The sequence below is a fragment of the Loxodonta africana genome, chromosome 22 (genome assembly GCF_030014295.1).
Source record: "Loxodonta africana isolate mLoxAfr1 chromosome 22, mLoxAfr1.hap2, whole genome shotgun sequence".
NCBI classification, from domain to species: Eukaryota; Metazoa; Chordata; class Mammalia; order Proboscidea; family Elephantidae; genus Loxodonta; species Loxodonta africana.
The window spans coordinates 36,160,818-36,178,162 of NC_087363.1; the positions used below are offsets into that span (position 1 = coordinate 36,160,818).

The 17,345-nt window shown below is 43.3% G+C and overlaps 1 protein-coding gene across 8 annotated transcripts in view; it reads right to left on the bottom strand.

Annotated features, from left to right (window-relative positions):
* Positions 1-17,345, bottom strand: part of IQSEC1 (IQ motif and Sec7 domain ArfGEF 1) — a 154,448-nt gene that overhangs the window by 20,669 nt on the left and 116,434 nt on the right. For 7 of the 8 annotated variants that reach the window (XM_064274806.1, XM_064274810.1, XM_064274808.1 and 4 more), the window contains 2 exons: positions 16,650-16,772; positions 14,812-14,978 (listed from right to left, as the gene is read on the bottom strand). In XM_064274806.1, the coding sequence (XP_064130876.1) occupies positions 14,812-14,978; positions 16,650-16,772 (290 nt within the window). The remainder of the gene's footprint in view (positions 1-14,811; positions 14,979-16,649; positions 16,773-17,345) is intronic. The other variant, XM_064274809.1, reaches the window with a different exon arrangement.

Genomic DNA, 17,345 nt, shown 5'->3' on the forward strand with positions numbered 1-17,345 from the left:
GGAGATTGTGCTTGGCTTTGAGGGACTCTGAATCGGGGAGCAGGGGGAAGCAGTGGGGAACTGCAGGCAGGCAAAAATCAACAAATGAACGAGCCACATATGGTAGGAAAATCACTTCTCCCAATGTCCCTACTCCTCCCTCAGCCACTTAGGCTACCAGCGGCTGTGAAGTAAAGTAGTGGCCCCAGAAAAAGGGCCTGCTTCCCTAACCACCACAACTCCTGCCTGTACAAAGAGACAGGACCCCAAGCTTCTGACTTAAAATCAACAAGGTAGGCCTCCCTGGTGGTCCTTTTGGAGTATGCCAGCACCTCCCCAACCCAGACACTGCACTGTTGGTTACAAGCCTACTGTGAATTGCTGCCAAAGGCCTGTGCAGTGGAATCTGCTCTCATACTTAACACTCTTACTGGCCTCCCTGTGTACCCCATAGTTCAGGCCTCTGAAACCCACAGGACAGATGTCCTGGGGAGTCACTTCAGGTCTGCCGGTTCCCACTTTTGGACAGTGCTGAGGACTGCTGACTGAGGCTGCTGTGTGCTAAGAAGCAGGCATCTTTAATGGAGGATACGCCCACAGCCAACATACTACAGGGAGGGCTCTGACAGCAACAAGGCAGACCTCCCTGGAGGTCCCTCTGGAGCATGACAGCCCCTCCCCAACTCAGACACTGCCACCCGCAAGCCTGCTGTGAGTTGCTACAGGAGGCCCTGCAGTGGAGTCTGTTCGGATAGTCGGCAATTTCCTTGCCTCTCCGTGTACCTCATAGCTCTGGCCTCTGAAACCAACAGGACAAACCTCCCTGGGGGTCACTTAGAGTTAGTCTGCCGCCCATATCCAGTTGGGGCTGAGGGCTGCTGACTAAGGCTGTTGAGTTCTGGGAAGTAGGAGTCTTGAGTGGAGGCTATAACCACAGCCAATGGGCTATAGGGCAGGCTCTGATATCAACAAGGCAGACCTCCTTGGGGGTCCCTTCAGAGTGTAGCTACCCCTCCCCAACAAGCTGGCTGCTTGTCTGACAGGAACTCCTGATATAAACACTGAAGGTCCTCTACAGTGGAATCAGGAGGTAGGTCATCTATGGGGAGACTGCTCCCCCAACCACCATAGGGCCACTGGGACTCTGAGACCCAAGACAGATCTCTCAAAAGGCCTTCTGGGGAGTACCAGCTTCCCCTCCTCCTGAAACGGAGGCAAGTTTGCCTGTGCATCCACCAAGTGCCAGCTCAGATATAAGCAGCCACCGCAGGGCAGGGAAGGAAGCCTTCGGTAACACCAACATAACAGGGCAACACCCAGCCCCAAAGGGGGCTCACTGGGTGTGAATTTTCTGACTAAAAACATGATTGCAGAAACAGAGAAGGTAAGGGAGTAATAACCAGAGAGGGTTCACCTCCTGGTGAACTGATTGATTAGTACATGATATCTCGCCTGAGTGTCAGTGCTCGCTGGTAGACAGATTGACCACAGTATGTTCCCTGGTGTGTTAGGGAGAGATCGAAGGTTGAAAAACAAGATCTGGTACTTTTGAATCCTAATTAAACCAGGGAGGGAGAAGGAGTTATCACAGAGAGGAAGAGGAAATGGTAAGCAAAGGCCAAAGGCTCTGCCCACCTAAGAGTTTCTTACAGAAAATAGTGTGGGCAAAAACACCAAATACTGAGGAAAACTGAGAAAGTTAACACCCTTGAAAATTCCAGTGCCCTAAGAAAAAAATCATAAGATACACAAAGAATAGAGAAACAATGGCCCATCCACATGAACATGATGAAAGGAATGAAAGTGTATCTAGGGATGACCAAATAATGAAAACAATGGAAGAATATAATACAACAACATAATTAAAGAACTAAGGGAAAACATAAAGAGTTGAAATTAATAAGGAAAACAATGCAAGAATAAAATGAGGATCTAAAAACAAGAGACTGCAACTGAAAGGGACAATAACTAAAATGAGAAGAACAACAGAAGGACTTACCAGCAGACTTAATCAGACAGAAGAAAGAGTAGTGAAGTAGAGGATAAGATAGTTAAAATCGCAGACGCTGAAGAACAACAAGAATGGAGGATCAAGAAGCCTGGGCACAGTTTAATGGAATTACGGGACAACAAAAACAGACCTAAAATACAAATCATAGGAATTCCAGAAGGAGATGAGAGAAAGGGACAGAAGGAATATGTGAAGAAATAATGACAGAAAATTCCCCCAATCTAATGAAGGACATGAATCTACAAATCTAAGAAGCTCAAAGAACCCCAAGCAGAATAAACCCAGAGATCTACACCAAGACACATCATAGTTAACCAAAAACCAAAACCAAACCTGTTGCCATTGAGTCAATTCCAACTCATAGCGACCCCACGGGACACAGCAGAACTGCCCCTTAGGGTTTCCAAGGAGTGGCTGGTTGACTTGAACTGCCCACATTTTGGTTGGCAGCCAAATGCTTAACCACTTTGCCACCAGGGCTCCACACCATAATTAGGCTCTCGAAATTAAAAATAAAGAGAGAATCCTGAAAGCAGTGAGAGAGAAACAGTCACATACAAAGGATCCCCAATAAGACTAAGTACCGATTTTTCTGCAGAAACACTGGAGGCCAGAAGGCAATGTATTTAAAGTGCTGAAAGAAAAAGAAAAAAAAAAGTCAACCAAGAACACTATACCCAGAGAAACTATCATTCAAGAATGAGGGTGAAATTAAAATATTCCTAGACAAACAAAAGCTGAGAGAGTTCATATCCACCAGACCAGTCCTACAAAAAATACTAGTGGGAATTCTGTAGATGGAAGGAGAAGACACTAGAAAGTAATTCAAAGCTATACATAAAGAGAAAGATCTTTAATAAAAGAAAATGTGTGGACAAGTATACGGGCTAGTATAAGGGTATTTATGCTTGATAATTCTAAATGTTTTGTCCTTCATGTTTTTTAATAACAAATATATAAAAAGCAAGGATAAAATTATGTTACAGGACACATGAAATACAGACATAATTAGTAGTAACAACAAATGGGGAAAAGGGAGAGGAATGGTATAAATATGGAATTTATTGTATGTTAATGAAGTTAAACTGATACCAACTTAAGCCAGTATGTTAGAAACACAAACTCTTAAATGCAATATTGATTGTAACCACTAATATATAAAAAACATACACAAAAATAAAGGAGAAGGGAACCAAAAAGTCTCACTACAATAAACCAACAAAACACAAACGCAAGCAGTACCAAAGGATAAAGACAAAGAAGGCTTAAGACACACATACAAAAATAACAAAATGGTAGAAGTAAGTCACTTCTTATCCATAATTACAGTGAATTTATATAGACTAAATGCTCCAATCAAAAGATAGAGAGTGGCAGAATGGATTAAAAAAGCATGATCAAACTACATGCTGTTTATAAGAGACACACCTTAAACCCAAGGACACAAATAGGTTGAAAGCGAAAGGATGGAAAAAAACACTCCATGCAAATAATAACTAAAAGAGATCTGGGGTGGTAATCTTAAATTCAAACAAAGTAGATTTTAAGATAAAATCTGTCATAAGAGATAAAGATGGATATTATACAGTGATAAAAAAGTCAATTAATCAAGAAAATTTAACAATCATAAATACATACGCACACAACATTGTGTCACCTAAATATATAAGGCAAATATTGATAGAATTGAAGGGAGAAATACCAAAAAAAAAACCCAAACCCACTGCCGTCGAGTCAATTCTGACTCATAGTGACCCTATAGGACAGAGTAGAACTGTCCCGTAGTTTCCAAGGAGCGCCTGGCGGATTTGAACTGCCGACCTTTTGGTTAGCAGCCGTAGCACTTAACCACTACGCCACCAGGGTTTCCGAAGGGAGAAACAGATGAACCAAAACAAAACAAACCAGTTGCCATCGAGTTACTTCCAACTCATAGTGACCCTATAGGACTACAACAATAGTTGTAAACATCAGTAAACCGCTTTCAATATTGGACAGAACATCTAGAAAGGACATCAACAAGGAAACACAGGACCTGAATAACATTATAAACCAACTAGACTTAACAGACATGTATAGAACACTCCACCCCAAAACAGTACAATATGCTTTCTACTCCAGTGCACATAGATCATTCTCCAGGATAGACCACATTTTAGGTCACAAAGCAAGTCTCGATAAATTTAAAAAGACTGAAATTATACAAAGTATTTTCTCTGACCACAACGGAAGGAAGCTGGAAATAGTAACCGTAAAAAACCTGGAAAAGACACAAACATATAGACATTAAACAACATAATATTAAACTACCAATGAGTCAAGGAAGAAATCAAAAGAGAAATCACATATTTCTTAGAGTCAAATGAAAATGAAAGCACAACCTACTAAAACTTATGGGATGCAGCGAAAGAAGTACTTAGAGGGATGCTTACAGCAATAAATGCCTACATATAAAAAGAAGTAAGATTTCACATTAACAGTCTAACTTGACAATTCCGGGAACTACAAAGAGAAGAGCAAACTAAGTCTAAACCTACCAGAAGGAAGGAAGTAACAAAAATCAGAGCATAAATAAATAAAATCAGAAAACAGAAAAACAATAGAGAGAATCAACAAACCCAGAGGCTGGTTCTCTGAAAAGATCAAAAAAATTGACAAACCTTTAGCTAGACAGGAGCCCTGGTGGTGCAGTGGTTTAGCACTTGGCTACTAACCAAAAGGTCAGCAGTTCAAACTCACCAGCCGCTCTGGGAGAGAGATGTGGCAGTCCGCTTCCGTAAAGATTCACAGCCTTGGAAACCCTATAGGGCAGTTCTACTCTGCTCTATAGGGTCACTATGAGTCGGAATCAACTTGATGGCTGTGAGTTTGGTTTTGGTTTTAGTTAGACTGACAAACAAAAGAAGAGAAAAGATGCAAATAACCAAAGTAAAAAATGAAAGAGGGGACATTACAACTGATCCAACAGAAATAAAGAGAATTATAGACGGAATATTATAAACAAATGTATGGCAACAAATCGGAAAACTAGATGAAACGGACGTATTCTTAGAAGCACACAATCTACCCAAAATGACTCAAGAGGAAATGGAAAGACTCATAATATGTGAAGAGATTGAATCAGTTTTCAAAAACCTTCCAACAACAACAAAAAGTCCTGGACCAGATAGCTTCACTGGGGAATTCTACCAAACATTTAGAGAAAAAATTGACACTGTTTAAGCTCTTCCAAAAGATTCAGAAGAAGGGAATACTCCCTGATTCATTCTATGAAGCAACCATAACCCTGATACCCAAACCAGACAAAGACACCACAAGAAAAGAAAGCTACAGGCCAGTATTTCTTAAGAAAAGATGCAAAAATTCTCAACCAAATACTAGTGAAGAGAATCCAACAGCATATTAAAAGAGTCATACATATACCATGACCAAGTAGGATTTATTCCAGGAATGCAGGATGGTTCGAAATTAGAAAATCAGTTAACATAATACACTACAACGATTAAAAAAAAAAAAACCAAACCCAGTGCCATCGAGTCGATTCTGACTCATAGCGACCCTATAGGACAGAGTAGGGCTGCCCGATAGTTTCCAAGGAGCGCCTAGCAGATTTGAACTGCTGACCTCTTGGTTAGCAGCCGCAGCACTTAACCACTACGCCACCAGGGTTTCCAGCCACATCAATAGAACCACATAATCATCTCTTTGGATGCAGAAAAAGCATTTGATAAAATCCAACACCCTTTCTTGATGAAAACCCTAAAGAAGGCTGGAATAGGAGGGAAATTCCTCAATATGACTCAGGGCATCTATGAAAAGCCAACAGTCAATATTATACTTAATTGAAAAAGACTGAGAGCTTTCCTCTTGAAATTGGCAACAAGACAAGGGTGCCTGCTCTCACTACTTCTATTTTATATTGTATTAGAAGTTCTAGCCAGAGCAGTAAGACAAGAAAAAGAAATAAAATATCCAGATTGGAAAAAAAGAAGTAAAATGTTCTCTATTTGTGGATGGCATGATCCTATATATAGAAAATCCCAAAGAGTCCATAAGAAAACTTTTAGAGCTAATAGAGGAATTTAGCAAAGTTGCAGGGTACAAGATCAACAAACAAAAATCGGCTGGGTTTCAATACACCAGCAATGAGAAATCTGAAAGGAAGATTAGGGAAACAATTCCATTTACAATATCATCTCAGAGAATAAAATACCTAGGAATAAATCAAAACAAGGACATGAGGGACTATACAATGAAAACTATAAAACACTGCTGAAAGAGACTAAAGAAGACTTAAGTAATGGAAAGATCTTCCGTGTTCATGAGTTGGAAGGCTTAATATTGCTAAGATGTCAATACTACCCAAAGCCATCTACAGATTAAAGGCAATCCCAATCAATATCCCAGCAGCTTTCTTTACAGAAATAGAAAAACCAACTCTCAACTTTATATGGAAGGGCAAGAGGCCCCAAAGAGCCAAAACATGTTGAAAGTAAGAATAAAGTAGGACTCATACTTCCTGATTTTAAAACATAATATACAGCTACAGTAATCAAAACAGCCTGGAACTAGTATAGCGGTAGACACCTAGATCAATGGAATAGAATTGAGAGTCCAAAAATAAATCCACACATCTATGGTCAACTGATTTTTGACAAGAGTACAAGTCCATTCGATGGGGAAAGAAAAGTCTCTTCAATAAATGGTCCTGGAAAATTGGGTTTCCATATATAGAAAAATGAAACAGGACACATACCTCACAACATGCAAAAAAACAAATTCAAAATAGGTTAAAGACCCTAAATGTACAGACTAAAATCATAAAATTCTTAGAACAACAAGCAGGGGCAACACTGTCAGGCCTAGCTTTCAACAATGGATTATCAAATATAATAACGAAAGTACAAACAGCAAAAGGCAAAACAAATAAATGGGACTTCATAAAAATTAAAACTTTTGTTCATCAAGACTTTACCAAAAAAGAGAAAAGACAAGTTACTGACTGGGAAAATATCTTTGGAAACCGTATACCTGACAAGACTCTAATAACTAAAATATATACAAAACTTTGACAACTTAACAACAAAAAGATAAATAACCCAATCATAAAATGGGCAAAGGAGTTAAACAGACATTTCACCAAAGAGGATTTTTAAATGAACACCAAACACATGAAAAGATGCTCAGTGTCATTAGCCATCAGGGAGATGGAAATCAAAACCACAATGAGATACCATTTCACACCCATTAGGATGGCTGAAATTTAAAAAAGAAAGAAAATAACAAAGGTTGGAAAGAATGTGAGGAAATTGAAACCCTCATCCATTGCTGGTGGGAATGCAAAATGGTATAGCCATTGTGGAAAACAGTGTGGTGGTGCCTCAAAAACTAAAAATATTTGCAGATGACATGATCTTATACACAGAAAACCCTAAGAAATCCTCAAGAAAACTACTGAAACTAATAGAAGAGTTCAGCAGAGTATCAGGATACAAGATAAACATACAAAAATCAGTTGGATTCTTCTACACCAACAAAAAGAACATCGAAGAGGAAATCACCAAATCAATGCCATTTACAGTAGCCCCCAAGAAGATCAAATACTTAGGAATAAATCTTACCAGGGATGTAAAAGACTTATACAAAGAAAACTACAGTACACTTCTGCAAGACATCAAGAGAGACTTACATAAGTGGAAGAACATACCTTGCTCGTGGATAGGAAGACTTAACGTTATAAAAATGTCTGTTCTACCAAAAGCGATCTATACATTTAATGCAATTCCGATCCAAATCCCAACGACATTCTTTAATGAGATGGAGAAACAAATCACCAATTTCATATGGGAGGGAAAGAGGCCCCGAATAAATAAGGCATTACTGAAAAACAAGAACAAAGTGGGAGGCCTTACTTTACCTGACTTTAAAACCTATTATACCGCCACAGTAGTCAAAACAGCCTGGTAATGGTACAACAACAGATACATAGACCAATGGAACAGAATTGAGAATCCAGACATAAATCCATCCACATATGAGCAGTTGATATTTGACAAAGGCCCCAAAACAGTTAAATGGGGAAAAGACAGTCTTTTTAACAAATGGTGCCAGCATAACTGGATATCCATCTGCAAAAATATGAAACAAGACCCATACCTCACTCCCTGCACAAAAACGAACTCAAAATAGATCAAAGTCCTAAATATAAAATCTAAAACAATAAAGATCATGGAAGAAAAAATAGGGACAACGTTAAGAGCCCCAATACATGGCATAAACAGTATACAAAACATTATTAAGAACGCAGAAGAAAAACTAGATAACTGGGAGCTCCTAAAAATCAAACACCTATGCTCATCCAAAGACTTCACCAAAAGAGTAAAAAGACTACCTACAGACTGGGAAAAAGTTTTTAGCTATGACATTTCTGATCAGTGCCTGGTCTCTAAAATCTACATGATACTGCAAAAACTCAACCGCAAAAAGACAAATAATCCAATTAAAAAAACGGGCAAAAGATATGAATAGACACTTCACTAAAGAAGACATCCAGGTAGCTAACAGATATATGAGGAAATGTTCACGATCATTAGCCATTAGAGAAATCCAGATCAAAACTACAATGAGATTTCATCTCACTCCAACAAGGCTGGCATTAATCCAAAAAACACAAAATAAATGTTGGAGAGGCTGTGGAGAGATTGGAACACTTATACACTGCTGGTGGGAATGTAAAATGGTATAACCACTTTGGAAATCGATTGGGCGCTTCCTTAAAAAGCCAGAAATACAACTACCATACGATCCAGCAATCCCACTCCTTGGAATATATCCTAGAGAAATAAGAGCCTTTACATGAACAGATACATGCACACCCATGTTTACTGGAGCAATGTTTACAACAGCAAAAAGATGGAAGCAACCAAGGTGCCCATCAACGGATGAATGGATAAATAAATTATGGTATATTCACACAATGGAATACTCCACATCAATAAAGAACAGTGAGGAATCTGTGAAACATTTCATAACATGGAGGAACCTGGAAGGCATTATGCTGAGTGAAATTAGTCAGTTGCAGAAGGACAAATATTGCATAAGACCACTATTATAAGAACTTGAGAAACACTTTAAACTGAGAAGAAAACATTCTTTCGTGGTTACGAGAGGGGGGAGGGAGGGAGGGTGGGGGGAGGCATTCACTAATTAGATAGTAGATAAGAACTACTTTAGGTGAAGGGAAAGACAGTACGCAATACAGGGGAGGTCAGCACAATTAGACTAAACCAAATGCAAAGAAGTTTCCTGAATAAACTGAATGCTTCAAAGGCCAGAGTAGCAGGGACAGGGATCTGGGGACCATGGTTTCAGGGGACATCTAAGTGAATTGACATAATAAAATCTATTAAGAAAACATTCTGCATCCCACTTTGAAGAGTGGCGTCTGCGGTCTTAAACGCTAGCAAGCAGCCATCCAAGATGCAACAATTGGTCTCAACCCACCTGGATCAAAGGAGAATGAAGAACACCAAGGACACAAGGCGATTACAAGCCCAAGAGACAGAAAGGGTCACATGAACAAGAGACTACATCATCCTGAGACCAGAAGAACTAGATGGTGCCCGGCTACAACTGATGACTGCCCTGACAGGGAATACAACAGAGAACCCCTGAGAGAGCAGGAGAGCAGTGGGATGCGGACCCCAAATCCTCATAAGACCAGACTTAATGGTCTGACTGAGACTAGAAGGACCCCGGTGGTCATGGTCCCCAGACCTTCTGTTGGCCCAGGACAGGAACCATTCCCGAAGCCAACTCTTCAGACATGGATTGGACTGGACGATGGGTTGGAGAGGGATGCTGGTGAGGAGTGAGCTTCTTGGATCAGGTGGACACTGGACACTATGTTGGCATTTCCTGCCTGGAGGGGAGATGAGAGGGTGGAGGGGGTTAGAAGCTGGCGAGATGGACAGGAAAAGAGAGAATGGAGGGAGAGAGCGGGCTGTCTCATTAGGGGGAGAGTAATTGGGAGTGTGTAGCAAGATGCATATGGGTTTTTGTGTGAGAGACTGACTTGATTTGTAAACTTTCACTTAAAAAAAAGGACAATAAAAATTATATATTAAAAAAACTAAAAATAGAACTACCATGATGCAGCAATTCCAGTCCTAAATATACACCCAAAAGCCTTGAAAGCAGAGACTCAAAAAGAGACATGCCCGTCAACAAATGAATGGATCAACAAAACATGGTACAAAGGAATACTGCTCAGTCAGTAGGAGAAATGAAGTCTTGGTACATGCTACAATATGGATGGGCCTTGAAGACATTACGCTGAACGAAATAAGCCGGTCACAAAGAGACAAATACTTTATGACCTCACTTATATAAAAAGACATGAAAATACAAAGGTATAGAGAACAAAGTGGTTATTATTATTATTAGTGGTTACCAGAGGTTGGAGAGATGGGGAAAGGGGGGTTTAACAGTGATGGAAAAATCACATTGACTAAGGGTACAGTTGCACAGTTGATTATTGTCATTGTTGTCAATAAGATGAACACTGGTAAAAAGTTGAATTGGCAAAAGTTCTATAATAGATATATTTAAAACAACAACAAAAAAGAGTAGCTGCTGAAGCTGCTTATGTACAACCAAATACCTCACAGGACTTGGTTCCTTGGTTTGGAGGTTTAGGGTCACAGTTTCATGGGCTATTCCAGTTAATTGGCTTAATAACGTCTTTAGTGCTTCTGTTCTAACTCCTAGTTCTTTGCATAGTGCCTGGGGTATTAAAAGCTTGCAAGTTGGCATTCAAGGCACAACAATTGGTCTCTATCCACCTGGAGCAGCAGAGGAAGGAAAGTCAGGAACAGGAGGAGGATATGGAATGCATGCTAATTGCCTCCATGAACAACTACCTCCTTTGCCATGAGACCAGAAGAGCTTGATGGTGCCGGATACTATTACTGAACATTTTGATCGAAGATTCTATAGAAGAATCCTGATCAAAAGGGGGAAACTGTAGAACAGTATTTTAAATTCTCACGGATTCTAGACTTTTTGGACCTATGGGAGTGAACAAACCCCTGAAACTACTGCCCTGAGATAATCTTTAAACCTTAAACCAAATATGTCCCCTGAAGTCATCTTAAAACTGAAGAATAGTTTAGCGTAACTAGTAAAAAAGGTCTGCTTTGAGCATTGTGCTCTTTTAATAACTATCTATGTGGGATCAAACTGACAACAGCAACTTCAAAGATTAGATAGGAACCTCAGGGGGCGGTTAGTTTATGTTAATAAGGAAAGAACAACTCAGAAAAGAAGGGTGAGAATAGTTGCACAACTTGAGGAATGTAATCAATGTCACTAAATGCATGTGCAGAAATTGTTGAATTGGTGTATGTTTTGCTGAGTATATTCTCAGCAACAACAAAATAAATTTAGAAAGAAAAAAAATAGAATGACATACAATGGAATGCTACTCAGCCATAAAGAGAAATGAGTCCTGATGTATGCCACAACATGGATGAACCTTGAGGAGATTAAACCTGTTGCCATCAAGTTGGTTCTGCCTGATAGCGATCCTACAGGGCAGACTAGAACTGCCTCATAGAGTTTCCAAAGAGCGCCTGGTGGATCTTAACTGCCGACCTTTTGGTTAGCAGCTGTAGGTCCTAACCACTATGCCACCAGGGTTTCCTTGAGGACATTATGCTGAGCAAAATAAGTCAGTCACAAGAGGACAAATACTGCCTATCAACCGAAGAATGGATAAACAAAATGTGATACATAAATACAATGGAATACTACTCAGCCAGCAGGAGAAATGAAGTCTTGATACATGCTACAGTATGGATGGAGCTTGAAAACGTTATGCTTAGTGAAATAAGACAATCACAAAAGGACAAATATTGTATGGCCTCACTTACATAAAAAGACAAGAAAAGGCAAACACATAGAGAAGAAAGTTTATTAATGGTTACCAGGGGTGGGAGGGAGGGTGGAAAAGGTGGGTTAACAGTGATGGAAAAAAGGCACTGATTAAGAGTACGGTTGCACGGCCGATTATTGTAATTGCTATCAATAAGCTGTACACCTGTAAAAAGTTGAATTGGCAAAACTGTGATAAATATATTTACAACAATGACAAAAAAGAAAAGTGTTTAAAAAAAAAAAAGGACAAATACTGTATGGTCTCACTTACATGAAATGAGCAAATATATAGACACCAAAGAGTATTACTGGTTACCAGGGGTGGAAGGGAGAGCGAAAGGGGAAGCTTTTGCTTAGGAGGCATTTTTATATTAATGGTGGCGGAATAACTGGGAAACAGATAACAAGAATGGTTGCACAACTTGAGAATAAAATCAGAGTCACTGAATTATACATGTTGAAACTGTTGAGTTGAAGTATGTTTTGTTGTACATACTTTCACAATAAAAAATAAAAATAATAAATGAAAAAAAGCAAGGTACAAAATAGAATAAAACAATCATGCATATTCGTATTTGCTTGAACAGAGAAAATTCTAGAAGGATACATTCTTCTGATTTATAAACCATGTAAGGTAATACCATTAAAAAAATAAATTAATAAAAAAAAAGAATACTGCTTGTCTGGCTCACATGCTGCTGAGCTCTTCCTCCTCTACCCATCCTTGAGCCCCCTCAGTGGTCCCTCTTCTGCTTGAGACTTACAGGGAAAACTGGTGAAAATGTGAGGACAAGAGGAATCCTTGAAAAACAACAGGCTGGCCCTGCCCCACTTGACAGTTACTTGCTGTGGGCGTGGCTCTATAGTCAGGAAAACTTAGTCAAAATGACCCTTAGGACTCCCCCCTGGTGGTGATGGCATGCAGTGCAAAGCCAGTGTCCTTGGCGGGCATCTGGGGTCAAGAGGATGGAAAATACACACTGTGCTCCTTGGAAACTATGGGGCAGCTCTACTCTGTTTTTATGAGTCGGAATTGACTCAAAGGCAATGGTTTTTTTTTTTTTGGGGGCGGGGGAGGTGAGCACCAGAATCAGGCTCAGCCCAAAGGGGAGAAGTTCGCAGGAGGAGAGGTCCTGGGGCTGGCTAAGGACAGGCAGCACCCATCCCCCCCAGCTCCTGCCTGGACATGAGGGCCCATGTGTACGTGAAGGGAGGGAGCAGCACCCCCTGCACCATCAAAGGCGCTACTGAGAGCGTGCTCTCTCTTCTGGAGATACGATTTGTCATTAATGAGGCTCCCAGATGCTTCTGTTTTCACAGGAACTATAGCCAAGATCTCATCTACCTTTTATGGCTGCAATGCCCCCCTAGCAGATGGCCCACATGCAGTGAGTGCTTGGTAGATAGCTCTAAACCATGCCCCAGCGTTTTCTGTTCCTGCCCCACTCAGCTCTTGGAGCCAAGCTCAAGGGAAGGGGCAGCTCTACCATCTCGTGAGGGGCCATCTCTGCTCCACGGGGAGACATCTAGAGGTTCCATTGGTTGCCCTGTTGTGGTAGTGTCCACCACCAGGGGGCGGGCTAGGACAGTTAAAATACCAGCAGGAAACAACCCCGAGGGGAGTACCTGGAACAACTCCTGCCATCCGAGATGGGATGACAAAGTGACAGGTGAAAAATTTAAGAAGCTCAGCAACCTAAAAACGCTGGACTTGTTTCAGACTTTTTTTTTTTTTTTTTAATACAATACCATTTCTAAAGGATTTCCAGTCTAGGCTGCTGTTCCCTTTCAATAGACCCTCTGCTCTTGCAGCTTGTATTTCCCAAGCGGAAGGATATGAATCCCTCTTCTTCCAGGGATCCCAGGGGTCCATGAGGACCATGACGTTGGCTGACATGGAATTGCTAGGGAAGACCGTCACTCCCTTCTCAATTCCTTTTCTGTCTTCCCTCTTGCTGCCCGTGTCACTAATACCTCCCTAGCTTCCAACCTCCCTAAGAGGGACAGCCGGTGGGCCTCAGCCTCAGCACCACAGCCGAGGGCAGCATCCAAGAGAATTCAACAGCCGTGCTTTCTTTTCACTGAATTTGTCTTTAGAAATATCTTATATGTATGGGAAACGTTACTGGTTCTCCATTTACAGTGATGATATAAGGTTTCCTCTTAAAATAAATACATTTAAGTACAAAATCAAAAAGGCAGGCCACTTTAGAGAGAACATCAAGAGCAGAGCGGTCTGGCCAGGCAGCCATCCTGCAGGTGTGCGGTCAAGACCAGAACTGGGCGTGTGCTCTGGCCTCTGCCCGCCCTGTGATCGCTCTGAGCACTGATCTGCGCATGGCATGTCCGACTCAAGTCTCCTTGGCTCCCCACAACCCTGGGGGCAGGTGAGGCTCCCTCCTGTCCTCCACCTGCTGCCCCCTGCCTGCCGCGTGGCACTTGTTTATGCCTTGGTTTCTGCTGCTCCCTCAATGGTCAAGACTTTCCCTCCACCTGTACCTGTCAGACCCTGTACATCCTTTAGGAACAAGCTAAAGCATTGCCTCACCCATGAAGGTGTTCACCCAGAAGCTCAAGAGCTGGCTGTGTGTGGCCCAGTTGGCCCCCACTGTACCCATGTGCACCTCCAAGACAGCACTTGAGACCTTTGCAGTCACCTGTGTTGCATGCACTCACACCCACCGAACGTCCCTCTGTGCAGGCGCCAGGTGCACCAGAGCCTGTCAGCCCTGCTCGCCCATCTCCCAAGCATAAGGCTGTGCACTCCAAGAGGGTAAGACCTGTGTCTTATTCCTCTCAGACCCCATGCCCCGCAGGCACCTGGCTGAGAGGGGCTGCTAAACGGGTGTGCCTCCTCGAGCCTGGAAGGCCAGAGAACAGCTCACCTCGGAGGTTCTTGACGAAGTCCTCCAGCTTCATCTTACGCTCCGGCTTGACGTTGGGGCTGTACATGTCTGTGTTGAGCAGGATGATGGCGAAGGCCAGGATGAATATGGTGTCTGGGTTCCGGAATTGCCGTACTACTCCGGGGTTGCAGATGCAGTATCGCTGGCTGGGGGCCGGGGGAGAGGAGGAGGGTCAAGGCCACTGCAGCAGGCTGTGAGACTGCCTCCTCATGCATGAGTAGCCACCATGTGTCGGGTCCCAGCACTCACCACCTGGGCAATCCCCGAGTCTGGTCACTTCCCTCTGAGTCAGTTTCTGCATCTGGTAAAAGGGGATAACCCCTGTTTGGCAGAGAGGAGGCCCTACTATCCATTTGCCCCTTCTTACTTTATAGTCCCACACACCCAGGATGGGGACCATGCTGCTTCCCAGTCCCCCTCAGAGCTAGGGGTGGCCACGTGACTCCATGCTGAGTGGAATATGAGCAGATGCCATGAGGGCAACTTCAAGGTTGTGTTCTGAAAAGGCAGGGGTTTGCCCTCCACTCCTCTCCTCACTTCTCTACTCCCGGCTGGAATGGAGACATGATAGTGGTCCTACCATCTGGGACCTTGAGATGAAGAAGCCCAGGACTCCTTCACACCAGCTCAGAGAGAAATGCACTTGTGCCTGGTTTAAGCCATTGTTACTGTGGATCTTTGTTACAGCAGCTGAACGGGCTAACTAATTCATCCTCCTTCCCAAGTCATACCACTTAGTATTCTCACTGCTTGAAATATACTCCCCGGCCCCTGCGGTGCCCCCTCTACCAGTGACCTCAGGCAGGGCGAAGGGAGAAGGGGCAGGAACACAGAAAAGGAACCAGGGCAGAGCTCCGTGACCGAGGCTTAGGAGCAAGCAAGCAGCAGCCACCAAGCTCAGAAGGCGTGGCGCTCTAATCAGTCCTCCCCATCCTTGGAGACCCAGCTTAGTGCCACCCCTCCAGGAAGCTTCCCAGAGTAAGTAGCTGGACGTCCCTTCCCAGGGCCCTGGGGCTGTCCTCACTCCTTCTTGGCCCCAGAGGGCTAGGTCAGCAGCTACCATCCACCTCCAGCTATCCACACCTCGCACAGAGTACCAAGGCCAAGCTGCACATATTCACCAAATGAGTGACTGTATGGCAACAGCTGGCATGGACTTCGGGTCACCATGTGCCAGGTGCTGAGCTAAGTGTGTCTACCTGTCCCAAGTCATTTAATCCTTCCACCACTCTCTAGGGTACATCCTATTACTATCCTCATTTTATAGGTGAAGGAATGAGGCATGGCAAATTCAGCAACCAGTGCAAGATCACACAGCTGGTAAGTGGTGGGGCTGGTGTTTGAACCAGCCACACAGCTTGTGCTCTGAGTCACTATGAGAGATAGCCTCTTGACGATGAATAAGCAAATGACTAGAAGACTGGACTCATGAATAAATAGGTGGCTAACGAGGACTTGGAGTAAGATGAAACGAATGCTGTTCAAAAACCTGGCTCCAACACTAACTAGCAGTCGTGACCTTGGACAAGCCCTCTAACCTCTTTCAATTTCAGTCTCCTCATCTGCAAAATTCAAAATTAGGGTAATAAGTGCCCGTCTCTGCACCGCCCCCCCCCCCCGCCACCCACTGCCTTGGCCGTGCCCCATCCTGTAAGGAGCCAGCATGCAGGGGGGGCCACAATGATCACCCCTAAAGCAACAGGCAGACAACTGCCCTGCTTAGGTGAAGGGAATGTAGTGAGGTTCAGCCTTGCCACAGGCTTTTGAGCAAGGAACACTCTTCTCCCCTACCGCTGCCCCCCACCGGAGCCCCCAACCTGAAGGCTTCGATGAGCCGCTCTACTTTCTGTGCCTCCCCCTGGACGCGGATGTGAGCCTGGAATTTCCTGAGGGCTTCATCCAGCTCCATGGCTGAGAAGTCCATCTCGTCCACCACGCAGCTGGAAAAGACACAGCCCATCAGCTTCTTCTACCCACAGAGCCCCTCTGGCCTCCACTGCCACAAGGTGCCCACAAACCCCGGCCTCCAAGTGAGGGGAGCCACCAAGGGGCCCTACTATCAGGAAGGGTCCTGCTCAGCTTCCTCCAGCAGCAAAGCACAACACTTCAGAATACGGCTGAAAGGTCCCCAGTGCTTCAGGGGGGTCCACGAACCCCTGGAAGCGGTAGGAATATGTTTGGGCTTATATTTATACATATAGCTTTCTACTGAGGGGGCCAGAGAATACGGTTAGGAGTGACAGACTCATTCTCCATAAGGGCCTATCTTGCAAAAACAACCATTTTTAAGCACCAAGGTTACACCAGTCACGTAACCTACACATAACCTGCACTGAGTCTTCTCTACTCTGTGGGAGAGGAAGAAGTATTCTCCCATTTTCAAGAAAAGGAAAAGAAGGCTCAGGGTACTGGCCTTCATGAGCTCCCACCACTGGGGGTTATGGGCTTGACTCACAAGTGGTGGCTGCCCTCAGGTTGCTGCAGGGGCATGTGGGGAGGATGGGGGCAGGAAC